The following is a 24,659-nucleotide window of genomic DNA, read 5'->3' on the forward strand; positions in this document are numbered from 1 at the left end:
CGTCATTCTAATGGTCATACAGACTACAACACGCATTGTCATCATACGTCATTCTAATGGTCATACAGACTACAACACACATTGTCATCACACGTCATTCCAATGGTCAAACAGACTACAACACGCATTGTCATCACACGTCATTCTAATGGTCATACAGACTACAACACGCATTGTCATCACACGTCATTCTAATGGTCATACAGACTACACCACACATTGTCATCACACGTCAATCTAATGGTCATACAGACTACAACACACATTGTCATCACACGTCATTCTAATGGTCATACAGACTACAACACACATTGTCATCACACGTCATTCTAATTGTCATACAGACTACAACACACATTGTCATCACACGTCATTCTAATGGTCATACAGACTACAACACACATTGTCATCACACGTCATTCTAATGGTCATACAGACTACAACACACATTGTCATCACACGTCATTCTAATGGTCATACAGACTACAACACACATTGTCATCACACGTCATTCTAATGGTCATACAGACTACAACACACATTGTCATCACACGTCATTCTAATGGTCAAACAGACTACAACACACATTGTCATCACACGTCATTCTAATGGTCATACAGACTACAACACGAATTTTCATCACATTCTTAGGGTCCATGGAAATGATCACCTCCTACAGACTACAACACACATTGCCATCACCTACCACATACTACTATATTGGGTGTCTCTGGGGTGTTAGTGCTAAGGTCACGTGAACCATCCAACGTTATGTCAAAGAATCAACACATTGACATCTAGACGTTCTATATAGAATGATATTCAAAACAGAAACTGGAAATTTGTCACTTTAGCCCAATGAAGTAAACGTATTACAAAGAAAACATATCATTAAACTGAATACGCCCACGCAGGTGAAGAGAGACAATCCCTTCCAGTGACGCCACAGAAGATATTTCCAGACCTATTTCTAACCCAATACGCCCTATCAATACGTAATACCACAACTCTCTTATCTTCGCTCTCGAGAAAAGAAACCTTTCCATAATTTAGCAGAGCGGTGGAGTTCTTGACAACACGGTTGCTTGTTGGGCTGGGAACCCTGCACTGATTTCCAGTACCGCCACTTCTCATGTGCCGGTCTGGTAATTGGATAACAGCTGATTAGGGTTGAAGCTGTTTTCAGTGTTCGGACAAATGTAATTACATCCTCCTCAGACAAACTTGAAGAGTCCGTTGAAATCAGTTTTTGAGCTGTTTATGTCTGAAAAATCGTTTAATAGTACATTTTGAGACGTTTGACCTTAATAACCAATGAATGCATGATGTTTTATGACCTTTGCGAAACCTATCTTATTTGTGACGAAAGGAAACACCAATTGGTATATAACTGGTTCCGGGTGGGATCCGAATTTTCTGAGTGATTGACACATGAAAAACCCGCACCGCTGTCTCACCTTTTACGGTATGAAGACGACAAAAGGACAATATATTATTAGGGTCGTTAGACGGTTTCAATTTTGTATGATTTAGATTTTGCTGGGAGGGTTCCATATACATTGTCTCCAGCTAAATTTCGTAAGTGCCAAACACTTGATCCATATCCAGCATGAGACCCAGCTCTCTCTCTCTCTCTCTCTCTCTCTCTCTCTCTCTCTCTCTCTCTCTCTCTCTCTCTCTCTCTCTCTCTCTCTCTCTCTCTCTCTCTCTCTCTCTCTCTCTCTCTCTCTCTCTCTCTCTCATCAAACACACCTCACACACCTTCCCGTATCACACACACCTTCCCCGTATCACACACCCTAACACACTTCATCCGTTTCACTCACACCTTCAAGTACACCCTTGAACCAAATCAGACACGTCCCATCCACATGGTAAACGTTTCATGTTTCATGTGAACCTACACGGTGACAAATTATATCCTCTAACCATCATTTGATGGACTACTACATCAGTAAATTATTAAATGATATCTGACCCGAGACTATTTTTTTCAGCAGCTTTTATGCTTCGCGGATAGCAACAGTCGGGACTTCATAAAGAGAAGCCAGCAAGGCCGACCTTGTCACGTAATGCATGGCACCAGGACAGAAATCAGATGAAATACTGTCTAAAGCCCAAATATCGATTCCATCGCGGTGGCAACGTCTATCCTGGATTCCAGCTAACAGCCTCGTATCAACTGCAAGACTTGCGTTTTAGTGTTTTCGCCCAACAGATAAAATTCGTTCTTTATGGTATTCCCATTAATCCCCCAATCATCGAGTCTGTTCCCGACTAACGCTTGTCTTGAAGAAAACATGCCTGTAATTAGCTTATTTGGTGAATCGATTCATGAAATACGACCTAGTGCGACTACGATTCTGCCATAATGGGTTGTAATGATGTAATTTGTATGTATGGACACAAAATGGCGACATTTACCGGAGATGCATTGCAGTCTATAAATTCTGGGATTTACGACAGTCAACCAACGTTCTCATTAAGCGAGGACGCATCATATCAAAGCGTAATCCCTGATCTGGGCTAAGCCGTACTCCAACCCACCCTTGAACATGGATTAACACTGGAAAATCTGATCGAGTCTCAAATGGATGTTGCGCGACATTCTTCACACACAAATCAATCAATCGCCGGGTTACCATGGAGACACGCAGCGCCTGTTTGCTATGTTTTGGTTCGGTCAAGGTCAAGCTGGATAACAATCTCATGGATATGGAGGGATGTTTCATACCGAGATTGTTTATTCTGTTGCGCTGGTACAGACATATATTTTGTATGCTGATTTGAAAGAACACCGTCATCGCTCGCTCTTATCAATTACATCCGAATCTGCTCATTCATACGAGATAAGGGCGGAGCATTCTTCACGGGGAACCTGACGTTGATAATGTTTGTGTTTCTAAGCACGGTTCCATTCCTCGAAGTTATGACGTCACTGTTTGCATAACGCATTTCGGGGGAATTTTTGCAATGTATTTTATATCATGTTACCACGCTATCCAGATATTCAATAACAGAACCGTTATGTAACGGTAAATAATTTGTCGCAATACACGATCAAAAATCGTCATTTCAAGCTTAATTATAACATTCATTTTCCATATTGTAAATTTGTCCATCTGTAGGATATATGTTTGAACAGAGTGGTCTGCCTGAATTCGTTCCAATGGTAACAGTATAGATTTCCTGCTAAGGTTTCGCTGTTTCCCTGAGCGTCGGTTAATTACAAGGTCCGAGGGGGCTGCAGTCAACAGTGTGTTTCTGTGCGCGTTGGACCTCGAGCCGTGCCCAAGTCAGATTTAGCAAGGCCGTACAGCACAGACACGATGTAGAGTTCACTAGATATTGATCCAAGATGTGTCCGTCGGTTCATTATTATAATAGATTCACGGCAATAAATACATCATCAGCGTTCCATCAATTCCCTGTAACGATCCCCCGTCCTAACTTAACGCCAGGGGGGTAAAACAAAACCAGCTTTGGTTTAATTATGCACGATTTCATACAGGAGTGCGCCGTGTAAGCTGACCGGGCCGGTTGTTATGGCAAAAAACAAAGGTTCCTCTTTATCAGACTTACATTGTTATCCATCGACAGATTTTCTGCCAGACTGAATTTAATAATTTTTACATCACAATAAAACTGCAAATTTAGTTTGCATTGAAATAATTAAGGAATAATTGTTAAAAAAGTCTTACCTTTTCCCGCAATCCAGTGAGAGCTGAGGATGGCGGCTAGAATGAAAGCCATTGCAGATACTGTAGCAAATACCCCGAACAGACGGAATGGTCGCCAAAGCTTCGCTTCTCGTAGATAGTACTCCTCTCCAAATTTTCGAAGGTCCGCACTGTTTTGGCGAGTCTTGAATTTGAGGAAATTTTTCATGTTCAACTGAAGCTGTTTGTGGCGACACTGACGATCATGCTATTCCGCGACACTGTTGTTCGTGATGCAAGTGGACGACAGGTCAGGCTGCGTCTGTCATTGTGTTCCACCTGTGGACGATTGAGGTGGTCCTTCTCAACTACCTCCCAATCCTCCAGAACACAATTCCTCCAAAACTGACACCGTTAGCTGATGTTACTGTAGAGCCTGTCTGAAGCATGCCAATCTCTCGCAATTCGTTTGAATCCAGAGCCTGAATGAAACGGCATTGATTGCTGCTGGCGTGTCACACAGTAGCAGAGTCGCCGTGAGTTGCAGCTTCTCTGGGTAGGCTCGACGTCAATTATTTACGCTGATATTATCAGAGGTGCCCACGGGAAACAAGACATTGCTGTACCGAGGTCAATGTGGGCTGCTTCGGATTTGGAAGTATCAGACATAACCACCACTCTCGTTCAGCATTGAATTAGGTAATGACGCATTACGCGAACCAGTAGGAACACAATACATGCGACATTTATCGGCAGAGTTGTGTTATTGATCATTGTGTCCGCGTATTAACAAAGACACAAATATACACAGTGGTTATGTGGTGTTGCTAAACTTCCGAATTAGCTTTCATTCTTGGCGGTATTCAGAGAAAATCGATTTTTGTTTGATAATGTATGCCGATCTACAGAAATCTATAGAAATTATTTGTGGCACTACATAATCGTACCCTGTTTTCGTGTTCAAGCTGCACATTCGGCCCGTCTTGGTCAAAGGAGGGATTTTTTGTTCACGTTCTACAGATTATTTGTGTGATTATTACAAAATCTATGGTCTTACATCTTTAAGTGGTTATTTGCCAGAGCGTTAAATCAATTCCGCCTCCGTTTCATCTATCCACACAATGCTGAATTCACGATCAATATAAAACTTCATTGGTGTTGCGCGGCTTCTTAAACATCGACTGTGTTGGCTTTGGTAAATAAAAAGTGAGTTTGTGTTTTGATGGGGTATCACGTTACCACCAGTGCTATTTGTCGTGGGCAGATAGTCTGCTGTCGGATCTGGAGGAAGCAAACCGAAACAAGAGTATGATCATCGATCAAATATAATTGAGCTCTGAGAGATGGGGCAAATATAGTGGGCGTTCAGAGCTGGGTTAAACGTGCTATGGAGACGGGGCAATGGTGGTGGTGGTGGAATTGGGTTGAACGTCGTGCTTGAGAATATTTCGCTCATATATCGACGTGCATGCGTGTGTATGTGTATGTGCGGCTGCTTGTACTACCCCAGACTTAAGCTGGTTTTATAGTGCTAGCCCAATGAGATACCATGCAGCAGTGAAGCATGAATACCCCACTCAGACACATTATATTGACTCCGAGCCGACCAGTCCTTGTTGTACCCATTAATGCCGAGCGCCAGGCAGGGACCAACAAGTACCATATTTTAACGTCTTTTGGTATGACGCGGTCGGGGATCGAACCCGCGACCTTCCGCACTCCGGGTGGACGCTCTAACCACTACACCACGGAGGCGGTCAGACGGGGCAATGATTGAGCTAAATCACCCGTCAAATAAGCTTCAAGTCCACCTCCAAGTCAAGTATTTGGCTTCGAAAATATATGAGGGCGGTTTTACGCAGCTTTCAGGTAACATATAATGAGGTATTTTACAGTACTTCACGTGGAGTGAAACATCATTATCTCGGAGATGACGAGACTGGCGACCCCCATGGGCTGCTGGGGCATATATACCACTCAAAACAAATAAAAAAACACCCACAATTGAATTGCTGTAGCCAAAGTTAAAAGAAATTGGCCCTGTATGTCCTTAACCTGTTTTGAGTAGTATATAACCCTTATGAAACTAGTTACTCGCGATATTTCTGACATTTTTCGGGAGGGTCAGATGGGAAATTTCAAGTAAATATGCATGAATACATGCATGAATATATGCATGAGCGAGCGTGTTGCTGTGCCCGGGGATCCTAGTGCGTCATGGAGATGGGATGATCATATTAGAAATACTAATGGCATGCTTATAGTCTGTCTCACAGTCCCTAAACGATATTATTTCCCTACTGCCTAGCCCTCCTGACAATGCTAAAGCCCTAAACGAAGCAAGTCTAGATTTTCTCAGGCTCTGAATCTCCAATCTCACATTTTCAATATAAATCGGTTTATTTGTTACTATTAGAATTATATATACTCAGAGAGTTAGTCTAGTATGGTTCTTGCCTGGCCAGGCAGGTCTGTAGTTGGTAGCTCGGGGAATGTCACACGCCGTCAGGATACGATGACCCACAAAAAGAAGTCATTGAACATGTGTGCCAAATCTGCTGGAGGCAACTTTAGTCGCCAAATACAATGACACGTAAACCTAGTTATGTTGTAAGTATGATCTTACACCGCTGTCAGGGACATTCCAGCAATATGGGCTTCACTTATTGTACCGGAGTGAATCGAACCCTTGTGTCACAAACAAAAGCTTTAATGACTAGGCTACAGGAGTTCCTGATTTCCTCAAACGAACAATCATGCCAACCATGCAATTTCTTAACTTGACGCCATAGTTGTGTATATTTAAGTATTTCATATTGGCCACCTCAAGTACTTCCTGGTTCAGTTCTTGTTACGTGAGATTGCAGCCCTTGGGGATGACAATCGTTTCTACTGCATACAAATGAATACACACAGCCCTTTGCAGGACATTCTTAAGTGTGGAGGCGGTGGGGTAGCCTAGTGGGCAAAGCGTTCGCTCGTCACGCCGAAGACCCGGGTTCGATTCCCTACATGGGTACAATGTGTGAAGCCCATTTCTGGTGTCCCCCGCCGTGATATTGCTGGAATATTGCTGAAAGCGCTGCTCACTCACTTAAGTGTGAGCGCTAGGCTCACGAATGTTGTATCGACCTACATGGCCTGACTACAAAAAAAGATTAAGGTTTTATTGAATCTAAATTATTAATTACACGTTAACAAATTCTGCCACACGAGCCAAAATCTGGAATGGATACAAAGGGCAAATCCTGACGGCTAATTATACTTATCTGAGCGAAGACAAATATATCTAATCGATATCAACGTCATCTGTGAAAATGTACGAATACAAGAAGTAGTAAATGGAGGATATTAACCGACCTTCCATGTAATACCATTTTTATTAAACGAGTTAATGATTTGGTATCAAACGAGCGAAAGTTAATGCCATTGTGACAGGCATTAACATTGTGACGTCATAACTGTAAACCATTATGACGTCATACATCACGTGATGTTATTACACAATGTGTAATAACATTGTAGATTTATTAAACAATGATCTCTTCAACAGGTGAGTAATAACCTAAATATCCGTTTTAGAATTGGTCTTCAGCAACAGTTGCTTGTCGTAAAAGGCAACTAAGGGGTTCGGGTGGTCAGGCTCGGTGACTTAGTTGTGGCATGTCATTGTGTAACAACTGCATAGACCGATGTTCATGCTATCAATCACGGGTTTCGTCATACATCTGGAATATTCCTGAATACCACGCAACACAATAGATTTACTAATGAATTGTTAATACATTGTTGGATTACGAAATATATATTAAAACCTGTTTAACCGTTTACATGTTTCGCATGCACATCGTGTGTATAGACAAATGACCAGCTTAACGAATCCCGTCGTGGCAATGCAGTGAAACCAGTTTAACACTGAATTCGGCGGATCTCGGCGGAATGGGAACATGTTTCAACGATTTTACACTTAAACAATGGTTCATTGATTCGGCTTTGGGTAAATCAGGGGAAGCGTTATCGTCTGGATAAATGGGGGCTTCAGTGCAGACAGTTGGTGCCCGGACACAAGGATTAGTGTGAATATTTTATGTCCGCTTCAGTTACTTTGTCAGCCCCCGAGACGCGAACAACCCTCTGTGTGTGTGCGTGCGTGTGTTTGTGTGTGTGTGTGCGTGTGTGTGCGTGCCTGTGTGTGTGTAAAGCTCAGGAGGAGTGCTGAAAAATATATGTTACTCTACCCCACTATTAATATAGATAATAACAGTGTAGCTAGTTGGGTTCATAAACCTTTCATCCCAAATGAAGTTTGATTAATATTAGCCAATAGTTTTCGGACATGATTAAGCAGAAAATGTGTTTCCTGATCCGTAAAGAAGAGAAGACAAGACAGTTCTATTGTCGGAACGGCGTCATGTAAAACGTCATCAATTATGACGTCACACAGATACTGCCTCTACGCAAACGATGACAAGAGTGTAACATTTATCTTAACAATGCTCTGTGAGAACTCCCAATATTAGATCCTTGAATGAATGAATGAAAGAATGAATGAATGAAAGAATGAACGAATGAAAGAATGAATGAATGAATGAATGAATGAATGAAAGAATGAACGAATGAATGAATGAATGAATGAATGAATGAATTAATTAATGAACGAATAAATCTTACCTCTCCCTTCCGTTGCATTGCATATAAAATCAGGTGATGTTGCATTGGAGGCGTTAGTGCAGTTTACCCACAATCCTTCGTGTATCGACAAGTTCAAGACACTGTGTGCTGAAAGAAAACAACAATACTGGTGACACAATGTTTACCAATATTATCATATGGTAATTGTTATACTGAAAATTATTTTAGGTTATTTTTTAAATTGACTACAAAATGTGTTGCCTTTTTGAGTTTATTAACCCTAAAAACAATTTTAAGACCTTGCATGAATCTACGTGGATTTACACAGCGCGCATCGTTTTGTTTAAGTTCACACTACCGTAAGCGCAAACCAATATTAGGTCAAACATCGTCAAATGAGCTGTTGCATATTTAATGCATGACGGGTCTGTGTGAGTGTGTGAGTTAATGTGAGTACAAACCAGATGTTGGTCGATTGTGACATAATATGTTTATGTTTACATTTTTGTACGGCAAGGATACGTCGGCCATGAATTCACAGCGGCAAAGGTTGGTCATCTTGACGTGATGCTTTCATTCGTCACCACTCGCCCCTTTCCGTAACCGCAATTCGGCTTGTCCCGGAATAACACGAGTTGGTCACGTATGGTGATGCTTTGAAAAGGGTGTTAAGAGACACTGACGTAACGGGTTTTCTGAGCCTCTCTTTATCACAATAAGCGTCCAAATGCTCATGATGTTTCTTTAGAAGGATCGAGCCTGGACCAGACAATCCAATGATCTACAGCATGAGCATCGATCTACGCAACTGGGATACGATGACGTGTGTCAACCGGGTCAAAGGAGGACAAGTGAGTGAGTGAGTTTAGTTTTACGCCGCACTCAGCAATATTCCAGCTATATGGCGGCGGTCTGTAAAAAATCGAGTCTGGACCAGACAATCCAGTGATCAACAGCATGAGCATCGATCTGCGCAATTGGGAACAGATGACATGTGTCAACAAAGTCAGGACAAGAGGCGACTAACGGGATCGGGTGGTCAGGCTCGCTGACTTGGTTGACACACGTCATCGTATCCCAGTTGCGTTGATCGATGCTCATGCTGTTGATCACTGGATTGTCTGGTCAAGACTCGATCATTTACAGACCGCCGCCATATAGCTGGAATATTGCTGAGTGTGGCGTTAATAACCAAACCAACCAACCAACCATCTTTCGAAGGAGTGAATAATATACCGTGAGCCTAATGGGATTTTATGAACGCATCTAGTATCTCCGGAAATCACAAAAATGTATGAGGTGGGTTTAGCTCCGTTTTGAATAGTGTTCCATTTTGAATAGTGTTCCAGTAATCAACATTTCCCGATTTGGTGAAACCTACGAGCACAGATATGGTGCCGCCAACCCACAAACATAATCGGGTGACAGGGATTCGATCCCATGGTGAAAGGTTTCTGGAGTGCCCAAGGGACGCAACTCTACACCGCTAATTGCGCCGCGCGTGACTGCGGTGGGCTATATTTAGCAACACGTGTAGTGGACATAGATTATCAGTATCAGCTCAAAGAAAAAAAAACAGCAACTCGCATATAAATTGCTATTGGCCTAGTTTTGATGTACACACTGTTAGATTATAACTTCAGCTCATGTGTGTTATAACAATACACATAGAGACGAATCATTTGGCATTCTTTTAAGCAATTTATTTGTTCCAGAAAACACTAGATAAATACAAATTTGCCTCCTTTGATAATTCATGTTTACCTGAAACAAGGTTTAATGATTTTTCCCTCAACCCTTAAACATTAAATAACTGTTTTGAAGTGATGACAGCAGAATTCAGTGGATGTGAACAAAAGAACTCATTCGTCACCACTCGCCCCTTTCCGTAACCTCCAATTTTAGCTATTCGGCTTGTGCCGGAATAACACGAGTGGGTCACGAATGCAAAAGAACTATGTCCTACCCAGTTGTTGATCACGTGCTTGATAAATAACAAATGTCTGTATCGATATTCTTAAAAAGAATATGGCAGTCCAAAGCCACCAATCACCATTTGCCGCCATATTGCTGGAATATTCTTGAGTGCGTCGCTAAACAACAAACCAACCAACCAACCAATCACCTATTTTGTCATGCATAGTTTATGTTTTATTACCGCTCGCTATTGCCACAATACACTCATCTGTTTGATTATCAGTTGAAAATGTCTATTGTAGGTAATATTCTACAGAAAAACAATTAACAGCACCGGAAGCTGAGAGTGAGTGAGTTGTGTTTTACGCCGCTTTTTGCAATATTCCAGCAATATCACGGCGGGGGACACCAGAAATGGGCTTCACACATTGTACCCATGTGGGGAATCGAACCTGGGTCTTTGGCGTAACGAGCGGACGCTTTAACCATCAGGCTACCCCACCGCCCCGGAGGCTGAGAGCACCCAAAAGGAAATTAAATAATTTGAAATATTTAAAAATAAAAGAGTAAATTCGCATAACACGGAACTTAGACATTTCCTATTAACAAAAACTCATCAAATGTCCTCTTTTCATTATACATTGACATTTCAAACATGGCATGTCATATGGTTGCAAAATTTAATTCATTTCTTACTATCCTTCATTGAACCAAGATATTTTCACACAAAATACAAATAGCAGAAATGAATGATGGTTAAAAAGAGGTAATCAAATTTAAAACAATTCTTCCAATTTCCGTTTTGGCATAAAATCAAACACGGTATATTTTATCTTTGTTTTGCCGTTTCGTTACCATGCTTCTCTGCAGCTGAGACAGCTGTCACAAGGGCCGACAACTCGTGCCGGGTTAATGCACGAGCTCGCGATCACAACGCCATCATTCATTATCTGGTGTTGGCTGATCTCACACAGCAGGTTAATACGACGGATGTTATATTTCTGTCAGTTATAGCCGGCTAGCTTCGCTCATTGATTGCCACACATATGTATGACATATACATTAGGAGAACTTCTGATCTGAACAGGCCGTAGTGGTAGCTGTGGTGACAGGCGTTGTGGTTGTAGTCGAAAGCGTGTCGGTGATGTCAATCATGCCTTTGGCCCGTGAAAATAAGATAGAATGTTTTACAAACTGTTGATATGGGCATAATTTCTGTTTATGTTTTTTCACGTAGCCACCAATATCTGAACATGGGTCGGTCGGGGAAAACAAAACTAAATAAAAACTATTAATAAAGACAAAATTATTTGAATAATGTTCTTGATTCTCATTTATTGTAATTCTTATTTCAAATTCTCGCGTTCCTTTGACTTGTGGCAGCGACTGATTAAAATATTTTAGATAGATAAACATTTTGTATGACGAGTCGGCGGTGTTGGAATGAAAAAAAAAGTTTTTTGGGGGGTCGGCAATAAAATTAGAAGGTCGGTCGGGCGATGAAAAAACACACAAAAATAAAAATGCTGCCCTATTGAAATGTCTTGTAACTTCCGATCTATCTGTCTGTGATTTGAAGTCCTATCGACAATTTTACAAGTGACCCGTGAAGATCCGGGTTAGAACTGATCTTCAGTAACCCGTGCTTGTCGTAAAAGGCGACGAACGGGATCGGGTGGTCAGCCTCGCTGATGTGGCTGACACATGTCATTGTATCCCAATTGAGTAGATCGATGCTCATGATGTTGATCACTGGATTGTGTGGTCCAGACTTGATTATTTACAGACCGCCGCAATATAGCTGGGATATTGCTGAGTGCGGCGTAAACAACAAACCAACATCAATTTTACAGTTGAAAACATAGCAACTTAAGATTCAATGGAGGACGACTGAAATATGTGCATTCGACTTCGTTATAATAACCACTACAACGACGACGACGACGACGATGATGACGATGATGATGATGATGTAGTCTTCATAAAACATCTAACCACAGGGAACAAGTGGGGGAAACTTCCAGGGCCTAAATTTTCGAAGTTCTCTTAGCACTAAGATGGTCGTAAGTGCCATACATAAACATTAACTTACGACTATCTTAGCGCTAAGAGAGCTTCGAAAATCTAGGCCCTGGTGTGCATCTGTACGTGTAAGAAAATAACAAAATGGCGCAGTTTTGTCACCATTGCTGCCACGACGCATCTCGCAACACACTTGCATGTCGTAGCCTTGATACACGACTTATTCAATGGTAGGACATATAAACACATTATTTACACTTGGGAGAGGTGGAGGGTTCCCATTTATAGTTTAGACACGATGTATTACCGAACTGCCCAACCTCTGGGGCTTTCATACCACTGAGTATGGTTTTACGCCGCTTTTAGCAATATTCCAGCAGTATCATGACGGGGGGACACCAGAAATGGGCTTCACAAGTTGTACCCATGTGGGGAATCGAACCCGGGCCTTCGGCGTGACGAGCGAACGCTTTAACCACTAGGCTACCCCACCGCCCTCTTTCATACCAAGTACAATGTATACTTCATGACAAATAGAACAAAGGTAGGGGTCTTCTCAAAAACAAAACTGGGGGACATAAAAGAATATTAGTTTTGATGAAGAATTGATTTGACCTTCACTGACAAACTTCAAGGGCAGAACGTACCCCGACTTTTGTAAAATTTTGGGAGGAAATACGCTATTAACGATTAACAGACTACGTGAAACATTGCTCTCCACGAGATGGGAGGCAGATACAGAGCATCTACAATGCAGTGATCGAGCAGTTTACTGGGGAAATATTCCATCTTGCCTATAACGTCACATCTCCGCATCCCTCGATTCTCTGATAAAAGGAACGATGTCCTTAATCTCCTGATAACAGTTGTCAAATTTACTCTTTTTTAAAATACGAATATATACCTGTACACCAAGTTTCGATACGATCAGAAATGAAATAAGTAAAGTTTACAATATCGAGAGAACACAAGCCATCTCTTCTTGTAATTGTACCAAATTTGTTGGATTTTGGTCTGATTGTCACCAATTGTTTGATTAATACTAACGTCCAACCAACCCATTTCCCTACAATGTCATTTGTTATAATATGCTTGCCAAACTCTGAATACAGACGCATTGTTATATTTGACTGTTATTTGATGTCATGGTTTTGTACCTAGAAAAAAGATGAATAAAAAAAACAAAACAAGAAAAAACAAAACAAAACTGTGGTCAACGCAGCCTGTAACCGCACGTGAGGTATACCAAAAGGTCAAGGTCACGTTTTCGAAACAGAACGTCGTTACTGTCATAATGACGGTGTCGATGTCAGCCTAGATGCATCAGTTATCATATCTCAATTTCAGGTACGCTGAATTTTCGATTAACTAAAGAAATCATAGCACGTATAGATTAAAGCATATATATATTTTCTGTAGCGTCAACTCATATATCAATAAAATACAGTTAAAGAAATACTTTGAGACCACCCCCGTTTCAGCTGACATCTGCACCATCGAAAATGCACGTGCTGTGTAAGGTTATGACCTCAGGACAGGTGTTTGGTAATGTCCTCAATCTATGGTCCATTACACACACACACATGACAACACTCGAGTTATTTTTCTAATTTTATTGTAATTTGACCTCAAAATGAACCCTCTTCGGCTTATCACATTGTTAATAAGGATAGGCTAGATTACCTCCATCCTCTAGTCCTCTACATCCCTTAATATAATAAGTGAATGAGTGAGTGAGGATGGTATTACGCCTGGGAATACCAGAAATGAGCTTCAAACATTGTAGGGAATCGAACCCAGGTCATCGGCGAGACAAGTGAACGCTATAACCACTGGACTACCCCAACGTAACTCACCGTTAAGTGAAATCATGATAGTTTTATATCCAGAAAATGGTTTATTAATTTGAGATCCACATTAGGCAGCCATTATCATTTCAAGCAATATAGAACATCTGCTTCAAATTACACCGTCACAGTTTATGCGTAAGTATTTCTGTCCCAGAATATAACACTGAGTGTACCTAGAGACACGTATACAGTAACGGCAATCTACGACAACATGTACGGGGAGATGGATCAGAGTAGACGCTGAATACAACGGTCTGTGTATAACAGTGGACGCGCTGTGATCAATCAGCCGGCGGCGGTTCCCGACGTCGACACCGTGTTTGTAGACGTTGTCTGCGTCTCGTAGCAAAAGGTCAGTCTGGAGCAACATTTTACAGCACTTTCAGAAATATTAAGTAACATAGCCAATAAGGGCAGTTCGATTGATTGATATATCGACTGATTGATTGGGTGACGTATTGATTTGGCAAAGGAGGCATGAGTTTGGGTTAGTGTATGAGTGAGTGATTTGTGGGTGAGTGAGTGGTGCGGTGGTTGAGTTGGTGGTCGAGTAAGTAAGTGGGTGAGTGTATGTTTTGTTGTTTTGTTCTGTTTTGTGTCCAATCAATAATCTATCAAACATCGAACTCAACTTCTACCGCGACGAGACCGCCTCCGTGGTGTAGTGGTTAGAGCGTCCGCCCGGAGAGCGGAAGGTCGCGGGTTCGATCCCCGACCGCGTCATACCGAAAGATGCTAAAATATGGTACTTGTTGGTCCCTGCCTGGTGCTCGGCATTAATGGGTACAACAAGGACTGGTCGGCTCACAGTCAGTATAATGTGTCTGACTGGGGTATTCATGCTTCACTGCAGCATGGTATCTCAGTGGGCTAGCACTATAAAACCAGCTTAAGTCTGGGCTAGTACAAGCAGCCGCACATACACATACACACGCATGCACGTCGTCATATGAGCGAAATATTCTCAAGCACGACTTAAAACCCAATTTCACCTCACCTCTACCGCGACGAAAAATACACCCAAGAACCAAAATTCGTTAAAGGAGCCAGCACAATATTACTATCTACAAACAGGAATGACACGAGAGCCTTGTGTTTACAGCGTCGTTCCCCACATCTAAGGACAAGGTTCGAATCCCATAGCTAAATTCTCATGACCGGTATCCCCAGCCAAGATATCGCTACAATTTTCCCTTACTCACAATTTCACATGTTGAGTGGGTTAATAATGTTTTACGCCGCTTTAGCAACATTTCAAGAACAGGCAGGGAGGTGAGGTGAGGTGAAATTGGGTTTTACGTCGTACTTGAGAATATTTCGCTCATATGACGACGTGCATGCGTGTGTATGTGTATGTGCGGCTGCTTGTACTAGCCCAGACTGAAGCTGGTTTTATAGTGCTAGCCCACTGAGATACCATGCCGCAGTGAAGCATGAATACCCCACTCAGACACATACTGACTCCGAGCTGACCAGTCCTTGTTGTACCCATTAATGCCGAGCGCCAGGCAGGGACCAACAAGTACCATATTTTAACGTTTTTTGGTATGACGCGGTCGGGGATCGAACCCACGACCTTCCGCTCTCCGGGCGGACGCTCTAACCACTACACCACGGAGGCGGTCAACAGGCAGGGAGCATGTGGGGAATGGAACTCGGGTCTTGGACGTGAAAACCGAACACTTTAACCACTAGGCTACCCCACAGCCCAAACATGCTGAGTACCCGTGAGGATCAAGGTTAAAATTCGTCTTCAGTAGCCCATGCTTGTCTCAAGAGGCGACTAACGGGATCGGGTGGTCGGGGCTAATTGACTTGGTCGTATCCCATTTGCGTAGATTGATGTTCATGCTGTTGATCACTGGATTGTTTGGTCCAGACTCGATTATTTACAGACCGCCGCCATATAGGTGGAATATTGCTGAGTGCGGCGTAAAACAACAAAACAAAACCAATATGTTAGAGTCACTCGTTGAGTTGCATAAAACGAGCACGTCATTATCTAGTTTTCGTGTGAAACACACAAAAACCTAATTATAGAACACAGCAGTTATACGCATCAGACAAATGTAATTTACATACATATGATTCGCGTGTTCAATATTTAATAGATCCGTGCAGCGTCACGTCGGTCTGGCTCACAGGTACACCGCACTAGTCACCGAGTTGCATGGCAAGTTCAAGCCCTGCTGCTGAGTTTGCCATACTCTGAAACTTCTGTTATCGTTATGTCTGAAGTGAGTGAGTGAGTTTAGTTTTACGCCGGACTCAGCAATATTCCAGCTATATGGCGGCGGTCTGTAAATAATCAAGATGGTTTTTTAATTGCAAAAATTCAAGCAAATTCTTTGAGCTTGTCTCGATTTATTTTCTTTGATTGCGTTAAGAATAAGGTTAATCTGCAGGGATTTAGTTCAATTTTTCCACATTTTTGTTTTTATTGAGCTTCCGAATCCACCGCAATAGAGGAACTATTTGTCTCCAGGTTTTAGAATTGAAGCAAATATGGATGTATCATGTATCCGATGTGTAGTTTTGGCGGATATATTCTTCAGTTAACGCAGTGGCACCATTTGACAAGTTACCTACAACAAGTCCTTTGGTCAAACAAATAATATTTGTTTGTTGTTTAACGCCGCACTCAGCAATGTTCCAGCAAGATGGCGGCAGTCTCTAAATAAGAGCATGAGCGTCGATCTACGTAAATGGGATCACCCGATACCGACCTGACCACTCGATCCCGTTAGTCGACAAGCATGGGTTGCTGAAGACCAATTCTAACCCGGATGTTCACGGGTAGACAATGTAGTGATGCTTACATATAATGGCTGTGTTACTAGGGAATTTGTCACCCAGTTAAGTCTTACTAATTTGTAATTCTTGTCTAAGGGTTTCATTACATACCCGAGATGTGTGTGTTTAGCCTTATGGTTAAAGCGTTCGCTCGTCACGCCGAAGACCCGGGTTCGATTCCCCACATGGGTGAAATGTGTGAAGCCCATTTCTGGTGTCCCCCGCCGTGATATTGCTGGAATATTGCTAAAGGCGGCGTAAAATCAAACTCGCTCGCTCGCTCACTCACTCACTTGGCTGAGGGAGCAGCAATATTGCACGTGGAGCAACTAGACTTCGGATAACAACTGGGGCAGAATGGGAGTATTATGTTTCTATCTAATCTCGTTCTGTGCAAGTTTCCGTTAAACTGAAATCACTCACCATTATCAACGTACGTTACTAGAGGTGTAATGATGAGTTGAACAATCGATATATCGCCATTGTAAGTGACCAGATGGCATGTGTAGCTATGTCAGACGCGTGACGTATTTGAAATTCCAGTAATTTTTTGTTTTGGAATATTTCTTTGAATCATTGTAAGATGTTTTAAACCCCAATGTCAACAAAATACAAAATAAGTTTACTTAACGTTTTACGTAAATATAAACACATATATTTATGGTGTAACAATCATATCGGTGTTGATATTTTTCTTGTCAATATTTGTATATTTTCTTCGATTGTATCGATTTCCATGTAAAGACTCAAGAGGCATGAGTGAGTGACTTTGATTTAACGCTACCTTTAATAAAACCCCAGTAACGTCCACAACACGGCGTGTGGGCTGAATGTGGGAAGAGTGAGTGAGTGAGTTTAGTTTTACGCCCCACTCAACAATATTCAAGTATTTGGCGGCGGTCTGTAAATAATCGAGTCTGGACCAGACAATCCAGTGATCAACAGCATGGGCATCGATCTGCACAATTGGGAACCGATGACATGTGTCAACCAAGTCAGCGAGACTGACCACCGATCCCGTTAGTCGTCTCTTACGACAAGCATAGTCGCCTTTTGTGGAAAGGTTGGGTTGCTGAAGACCTATTCTACCCCGGATCTTCACGGGTCGAATGTGGGAAGAAAGCGGCTAGATATTGATATATTCTTAGACATTTTCCACTTTGGTGAAAACCACGAGCAAGGGTACAGTCAAACCCAGAAAAATATTAATCGGGGCGGACCGGGACTCGAACTTCAAATACATGTTTTAGTGTACCCAAGGGACGCAACTCTATCTGCTAATTCAGACGCCAAACAGCAGTGGGTCAGTTCACCTGTGCCCACATCAAGGAACAAGTGAGTGAGTGAGTATGGTTTTACGCCGCATTTAGCAATATTCCAGCAATATTCCAGCAATATCACGGCGATGGACACTAGAAATGGGCTTCACGTATTGTACCCATGTGGTATAAAGGAACAAAAGAGATGACCCACAAGCGTTCACCACAACAATCACCGTTAGAAGGGTTTTCCGGTTTAATGAGGTTCGGTTTAAAGGGTTTTACTGCAAAGAACAGCATCAGTGATGACACAGACAGTGTGGAATTAATTAACACTGAGGTCTTTCAGTGCCCGGTGTAAGGTTACATAACTAACTGAATTTACATACTTAATTTAACGCAAACCCACGACTGTGCAATTAAACCTGAGCTGACAATACGCTGCGCCAGGTGTTACCAAAGGCAGGTATAACAGTTGGACTAAGTACTTCATTTACCTTGACAACGCCCTATAATGCAGTTAACGCGCCCAAGGTAACATATGGTGCGGCTGTCGTCAATAGACGCCGTGATAGTCGTGACGGAGGCCGGATGAATATAGAATTGTAACAGTATTCATTATACCGTTATACCACTCTGGGGAGGAAGCTAATGTATGTATGACGAATATCCGTTGATAGACTTAACTACAGTCACGAATTATCAGTGTCATTTTCTGTTGAAGGTCGTCAGTGAGCGATACCCAAAGGCTGGCAGACCTTAACTAATACGGTAAACTATGTTTATAATGAATCCGCTTATAATGAATGACCTGACAGATATATTGAACTGACCCATCCATGTCTTTTTTGCCACTTGTATGTTTTAGTCGAAATACTTATTACGAATTCTGTTTATAACGAACTCCGTTTATAACGAAATGAAATTGTCATCGCTTTGAGTTAACCGTAGTCTACTGTTCGTAATAACTACATTCCCAGGGAATTCCACTTATGCGTAAGACACGTAGCAATTCTGTGTACAAACACTTGTGCAACAACTCTGCTAAAACGTCTCTAAATCCGGCAACTGTAGAACCTATGCGCAATGTATTGTTTCGCCAAGTTAATCGTAACTTCCAATAATTTTACATTAATACCTTCAGGCAGATATCCACATAGCGACTAAAGGTAACTATTCGGACATATTTCGGCCAACTCCAACTCCTTCCAAACAGTGAAAAGGCTCCAAGGCTTCGACCATAGTTGAGGAAAGTGTCCCCGCTAAGTGCACGTATCCTTGCTAAGTATACTTCCCCATTTTTATGATTATTACTATTATATTGATCCAAGTAATTTATCCAGAATCCCGGTGGAGGAGCGAACTTAAATCTGACTTGATCGCGGAAGGTCAAGGTCAGCGCCATATTTGTGTGCAAACGCTGAAAGTACTGTACCACTTTGCACTTGACCTTATATATTTACATCTGCAGGTAGATATTCATTTGCATATGTGGCCCTGTCATCTAATTTGTCGCAAGTCGCTGTGACTGGGATTCAAACGAGTGCTATTCGATTTACATGAACTGTGAACTATATCGTTCTTGTAGTGAGTGAGTTGAGTTTTACGCCGCCATTTCAGCACTATCAAGGTAGGGGACATCAGAAATGGGCTTCACACATTGTACCCATGAAGGGAATCGAACTCGGGCCTTCGGTGGACGAGCGATCGCTTTTACCACTAGGCTACCCCACCGCCGCTATCGTTCTTGTAACAGAATCATGCATTTTCCTAAAAATCAGCAACAAAAAAAAAACAACCAAAATATTATGGTCTATACTTTCGACAAAGTCGCGAATTTTTTGTCAAATATCGAGAACAATCGCGTAACGCCCAATCTGTGAGTCGATCGAAGATTTGCAAATCAGCCGACCGGAAGCGCTAGACTGGACTGGTGGAGCCTGAACACTGATTGCACAAAACACGACATGGCCTGTGTGGACTGAGACAATATTTGCTCCTTCCATGCGAAAAAAATATCATAGACTGTTTACTAATGTCGAATCAACATCCAGTGATGTATCTGATTTGCACTAATTTTGCATGAGACGCATCGATCGGGGACGTAGAAAACGTGTTGCTTGCTTGCCAAATCACATCAACCGGCCATCCTTTGCTACATGGAGAGTTACGCCCTATCGCATCCGCATACGCATAGTGCATGCAAACTGGCAGCTGCATCATCATCATCGTTGTCGTCGTCGTCATCATTTCAAATCAACATCAACATCATCATCATCGTTGTCATCGTCGTCGCCATTACTACTATTTCAACATTGTTGATGGTATCATCATTACCATCGTCATCATCACCATCATCATTAATACCAACATCTTCGTCGTCGTCTTCGTCTTAATCATCACCGTCGACAGTACTATTTTTTTATTATTATTTTTTTTTCATCATTATCAATATTATTTCCACCACCATATATCATCATCATAATCACCATCATCATCATTTTTATTAGTATTCCATCCTAGCATCTCCATCCGCGCATTGTCGACCCACATTCCTACGTTGACGTTACCAAGTGCCTGTACACAAACCTCCAACCATAGATCATACATAAACATCCTAATTATCCCTAAGTCTTTGATAATTAACCGCTGTTTGACATTACATGTAATTAACAATCAGTTATCCGCAAGCAGCGTTCGTGCAACGGGACTATATCGTGGGAACAACAGCGGATGGATATCTGTAATGAACGCAAACTGGCAATCAAGTCTGAAATAAGCATGTCCCAGAGATTGTGACGTGCGACAGTAGAATGACTGACGGCTTCACAATACTTGATCATTCTGACGCAGGCAGGGGAAATTAATCCAATCACATTTTTCAATCAGTGGTAGATTGTAAGTTAATGTGTGGATGTTACTTGTGTGTGACACACGTGCGAGTGTAAATATTATATATTCTTACAAGGCTGTCGGGATTAATGTCAATGTATGTTTCACTTCCTGAATAACGTAAACGAATCAATACAACATCAACGCGGGCGTTTGCATGAAGAATGAGTGAGTGAGATTAGTTTTACGGCGCTTTTAGCAATATTCCAGCAATATCATGGCGGGGGACACCAGGAATGGGCTTCACACGTACCCATGTGGGGAATCGAACCCGGGTCTTCGGCGTGACGGGTGGACGCTTTAATCACTAGACTACCCCCACTGTCCCTGTCATAAAGAACGTCTATGTACACACTCATTGAGTGAGTGAGTGATGGAGGGAGGAAGGGTTGGGAAGGAAGGAGAGAAATACCCAGTATACTTCCGTGTTTATAACAGGATACGCTTAACTTTTCGCAAACACTTTGTATCCTCACTATTTCTTGTTGACTGTTTGATGTGTATTGTTTAACCCCGCACTCAGCACTTATTCCAGCTATATGACGGCGGTCTGTAAATAATTCAGTCTGGACCAGACAATCCAGTGATCAACAGCCTGAGCATCTACCTATCCAACTGGGTATTGCGATCTATGACATAGTCGCAAGCCCATATCGGCCTCTTCTTTCAGCAATTTTGTTTTATGATTATGGAAAGGGTTGCCCCTATTGTTTAGCTTTATACAAGATTAACATAAACATACCACCGCATCAACTCGTTAACTAGGAATCTAACTTTCCAACAAGAGTCGCGTTATCAGTAGTGCGAGATTGACCGAGTGCCGGCGTCAGACCACGTAGCCAACAACAGAGCCGACTTCAGACCAAAGAGCTGACATCAGACCAGAGCCAACAGCAGATCACAGAGCCAACAGCAGACCACAGAGCCAACAGAAGCGCCCCGAGGAGACCACAGAGCCGACAGTAGACCACAAAGTCGACCTCAGTCTCCAGAGTTTACATCAGACCAAAGAATCGACATCAGAGCCGACATTAGGGCAAAGAGCCAATAGCAGAGCCAATATCAGACCACAGAGCCATCACACCAAAGAGTTGACACCAGACCACAGAGCCGACATCAGAGCCGACATTAGGCCATGGTGCAAATACGGAAACTAGGTTCCATCGTCTAACACGACATATCCATGCAATGGACACACGATGACCTTTCCACAATAGCAAGCAAAACGATCAATATATATCCACCAGACTAACACTGTAAAATATGGAGTCTTCCGACAATCCCATGACAAGATCAATAAGCATTTGACACGAATGAAGTATCCCAACAATTAACCAGGCCTCGAGACAGGTGTGTCTGTGAAATGTACAGGTCTCCATTGTCCGAACACACGTGGTCACAGGTGCCCTTGATTAAATAATCTGGTGTGGAAACCGAAGGTTCAACAAACGTTAACATGTGGAACACGCGTTGAGGCAGCACTTCATCACCTCCGACATGTCTGTGTACTGAATAACTTCTGTGGGTCATGGGTTGGTGTAGAACATTACATGGCAGTTTATTGTGTTCAGATATACTTCTACAGTTAGCGGTAGACAGCGGGCGGGTCTAATGGTTACAATAATCCTCAATCCACACACACTGTAAGAGAACATGTGTTTTTTTCTATTTATTTACCTCCAACACCACGTATGTTTTATTAAAACGTTTAGTCATACCATTTAAAAAAAATACATTTTGCAACATTTTGTATTTTCGGCACACTTTTCGACACATTATTTTCCGCGCACCTATCTACACCCTCCTCAGGAATATCACAAAGATGGTCGATTCCTTTTTGTTTAGAATGCTACCGGCTTGCTGTGTAAGAAACACTTCACTGAGAAACATTTTCCGATCTGAACCTATTTTGAGTGATAACCGTGGAGGGAATGCCCTTTCGCATGGAATCCGATATCGTCCAGTATCAGCAAATTCCGACTGGACGTAAGTGAGTGAGTGATTTTAGTTTTACGCCACGCTCAGCAATATTCGAGCTATATGGTGGCGGTCTGTAAATAATCGAGTCTGGACCAGACAAGCCAGTGGTCAACAGCATGAGCATCGATCTGCGCAATTGGGAACCGATGACATGTGTCAACCAAGTCAGCGAGCCTGACCACCCGATCCCGGTAGTCGCATCTTACGACAAGCATGGGTTACTGAAGATTAATTCTAACCCGGACCTTCACGGGGTTGACTGGACGTAAAGGTCTAGTGTGAGATAAAAGCATTTATGGAAAAAGAATAACCTGTAAAGAGATACGGTATAGTTAGTGTTGACTGTGGGATGATAGGGAAGAACTACGACACTTCATTTGTGAGGAATACGGTAACAGTATTATTATCAGCAAATATACATCGATGTAACATATGTTATATTTGGGATTACTTTTTGTTAGGTTGAGTGAGGGCTCGAATCCCGGATGGGGCTCAACCTAACAGAAGTAAAAAAATCTGTACTTTACTGAGAAAGTATAATCCCAAATATAACATATGTTACATTATTCATACAAAGATGTGTTTTATCAATGGTCAACACAACTGTCGTCTCATGTTCGAATAAGCTTCCAAACCTGTCACAGATAAGCTCTCTGATCTTTGGGAAATGGGCATTAGAGAATTCTTTAAAAATATGTATTTAATGAAATCAATACAGGGAACCACGACCTAGGAGACGGGGTTGGAGTGGTTTATTTATTGAGGACCGCCTCCGTGGTGTAGTGGTTAGAGCGTCCGCCCGGAGAGCGGAAGATCGTGGGTTCGATCCCCGACCGCGTCATACCAAAAGACGTTAAAATATGGTACTTGTTGGTCCCTGCCTGGCGCTCGGCATTAATGGGTACAACAAGGACTGGTCAGCTCGGAGTCAGTATAATGTGTCTGAGTGGGGTATTCATGCTTCACTGCGGCATGGTATCTCAGTGGGCTAGCACTATAAAACCAGCTTCAGTCTGGGCTAGTACAAGCAGCCGCACATACACATACACACCCATGCACGTCGTCATATGAGCGAAATATTCTCAAGCACGACCTTAAACCCAATTACACCTCACCTCACCTTATTTATTGAGGTAAGATGGTTTTTCAGCTTCCGCTGCACAATCAGAAAGTTTGTTAATCAAAACTGTGAGTTTCCAAAATTCTTTGAAATTCCCTTTAAATTTTTCTATAAAATCTCAATCTGTCTTCCAGAAGTGAGAGCGCAAATTGATAGCCATGTGAGTTGTCTGTGTAAGTGGCTGGCACGTTATAGCTTCCCAATGTCTTAAGCTAAAGCGTTATACCACCCCAACTCCTTGCATGCTAAAGCATCCCCACTCCTCACAGATGCACATTACAGTATCCCCGCTGTTCATTAATGCTTGGTCATTGAAGCATCCTTATGTTTCAACCCAGCGTGTTATAACATAAATGCTCCTCAACCTTTGGCATTATAACATCTGTACACTTCATGATAACAAGTTATCGCATCCCTACTCAAGCTAACATCCACAATCTTCAGGCTAACGGGTAATAATACCCTACCCCCTACGTTATTTCACCCCTTCTGTTTAAGCTAGAACGTTTCGCCATCACTTCTTCTCAAGCTAGCA

General features: G+C 42.2%; 1 protein-coding gene across 3 annotated transcripts in view; it reads right to left on the reverse strand.

Moving 5' to 3' along the window:
- LOC124273075 overlaps positions 1–24,659 on the reverse strand; it is a 166,417-nt gene that overhangs the window by 16,658 nt on the left and 125,100 nt on the right. For all 3 annotated transcript variants that reach the window (XM_046708287.1, XM_046708286.1, XM_046708288.1), the window contains exon 3: positions 8,331–8,438. In XM_046708287.1, the coding sequence (XP_046564243.1) occupies positions 8,331–8,438 (108 nt within the window). The remainder of the gene's footprint in view (positions 1–8,330; positions 8,439–24,659) is intronic.

This window comes from Haliotis rubra, unplaced genomic scaffold (assembly GCF_003918875.1).
Source record: "Haliotis rubra isolate DU_JTF1 unplaced genomic scaffold, ASM391887v1 Scf176, whole genome shotgun sequence".
NCBI classification, from domain to species: domain Eukaryota; kingdom Metazoa; phylum Mollusca; class Gastropoda; order Lepetellida; family Haliotidae; genus Haliotis; species Haliotis rubra.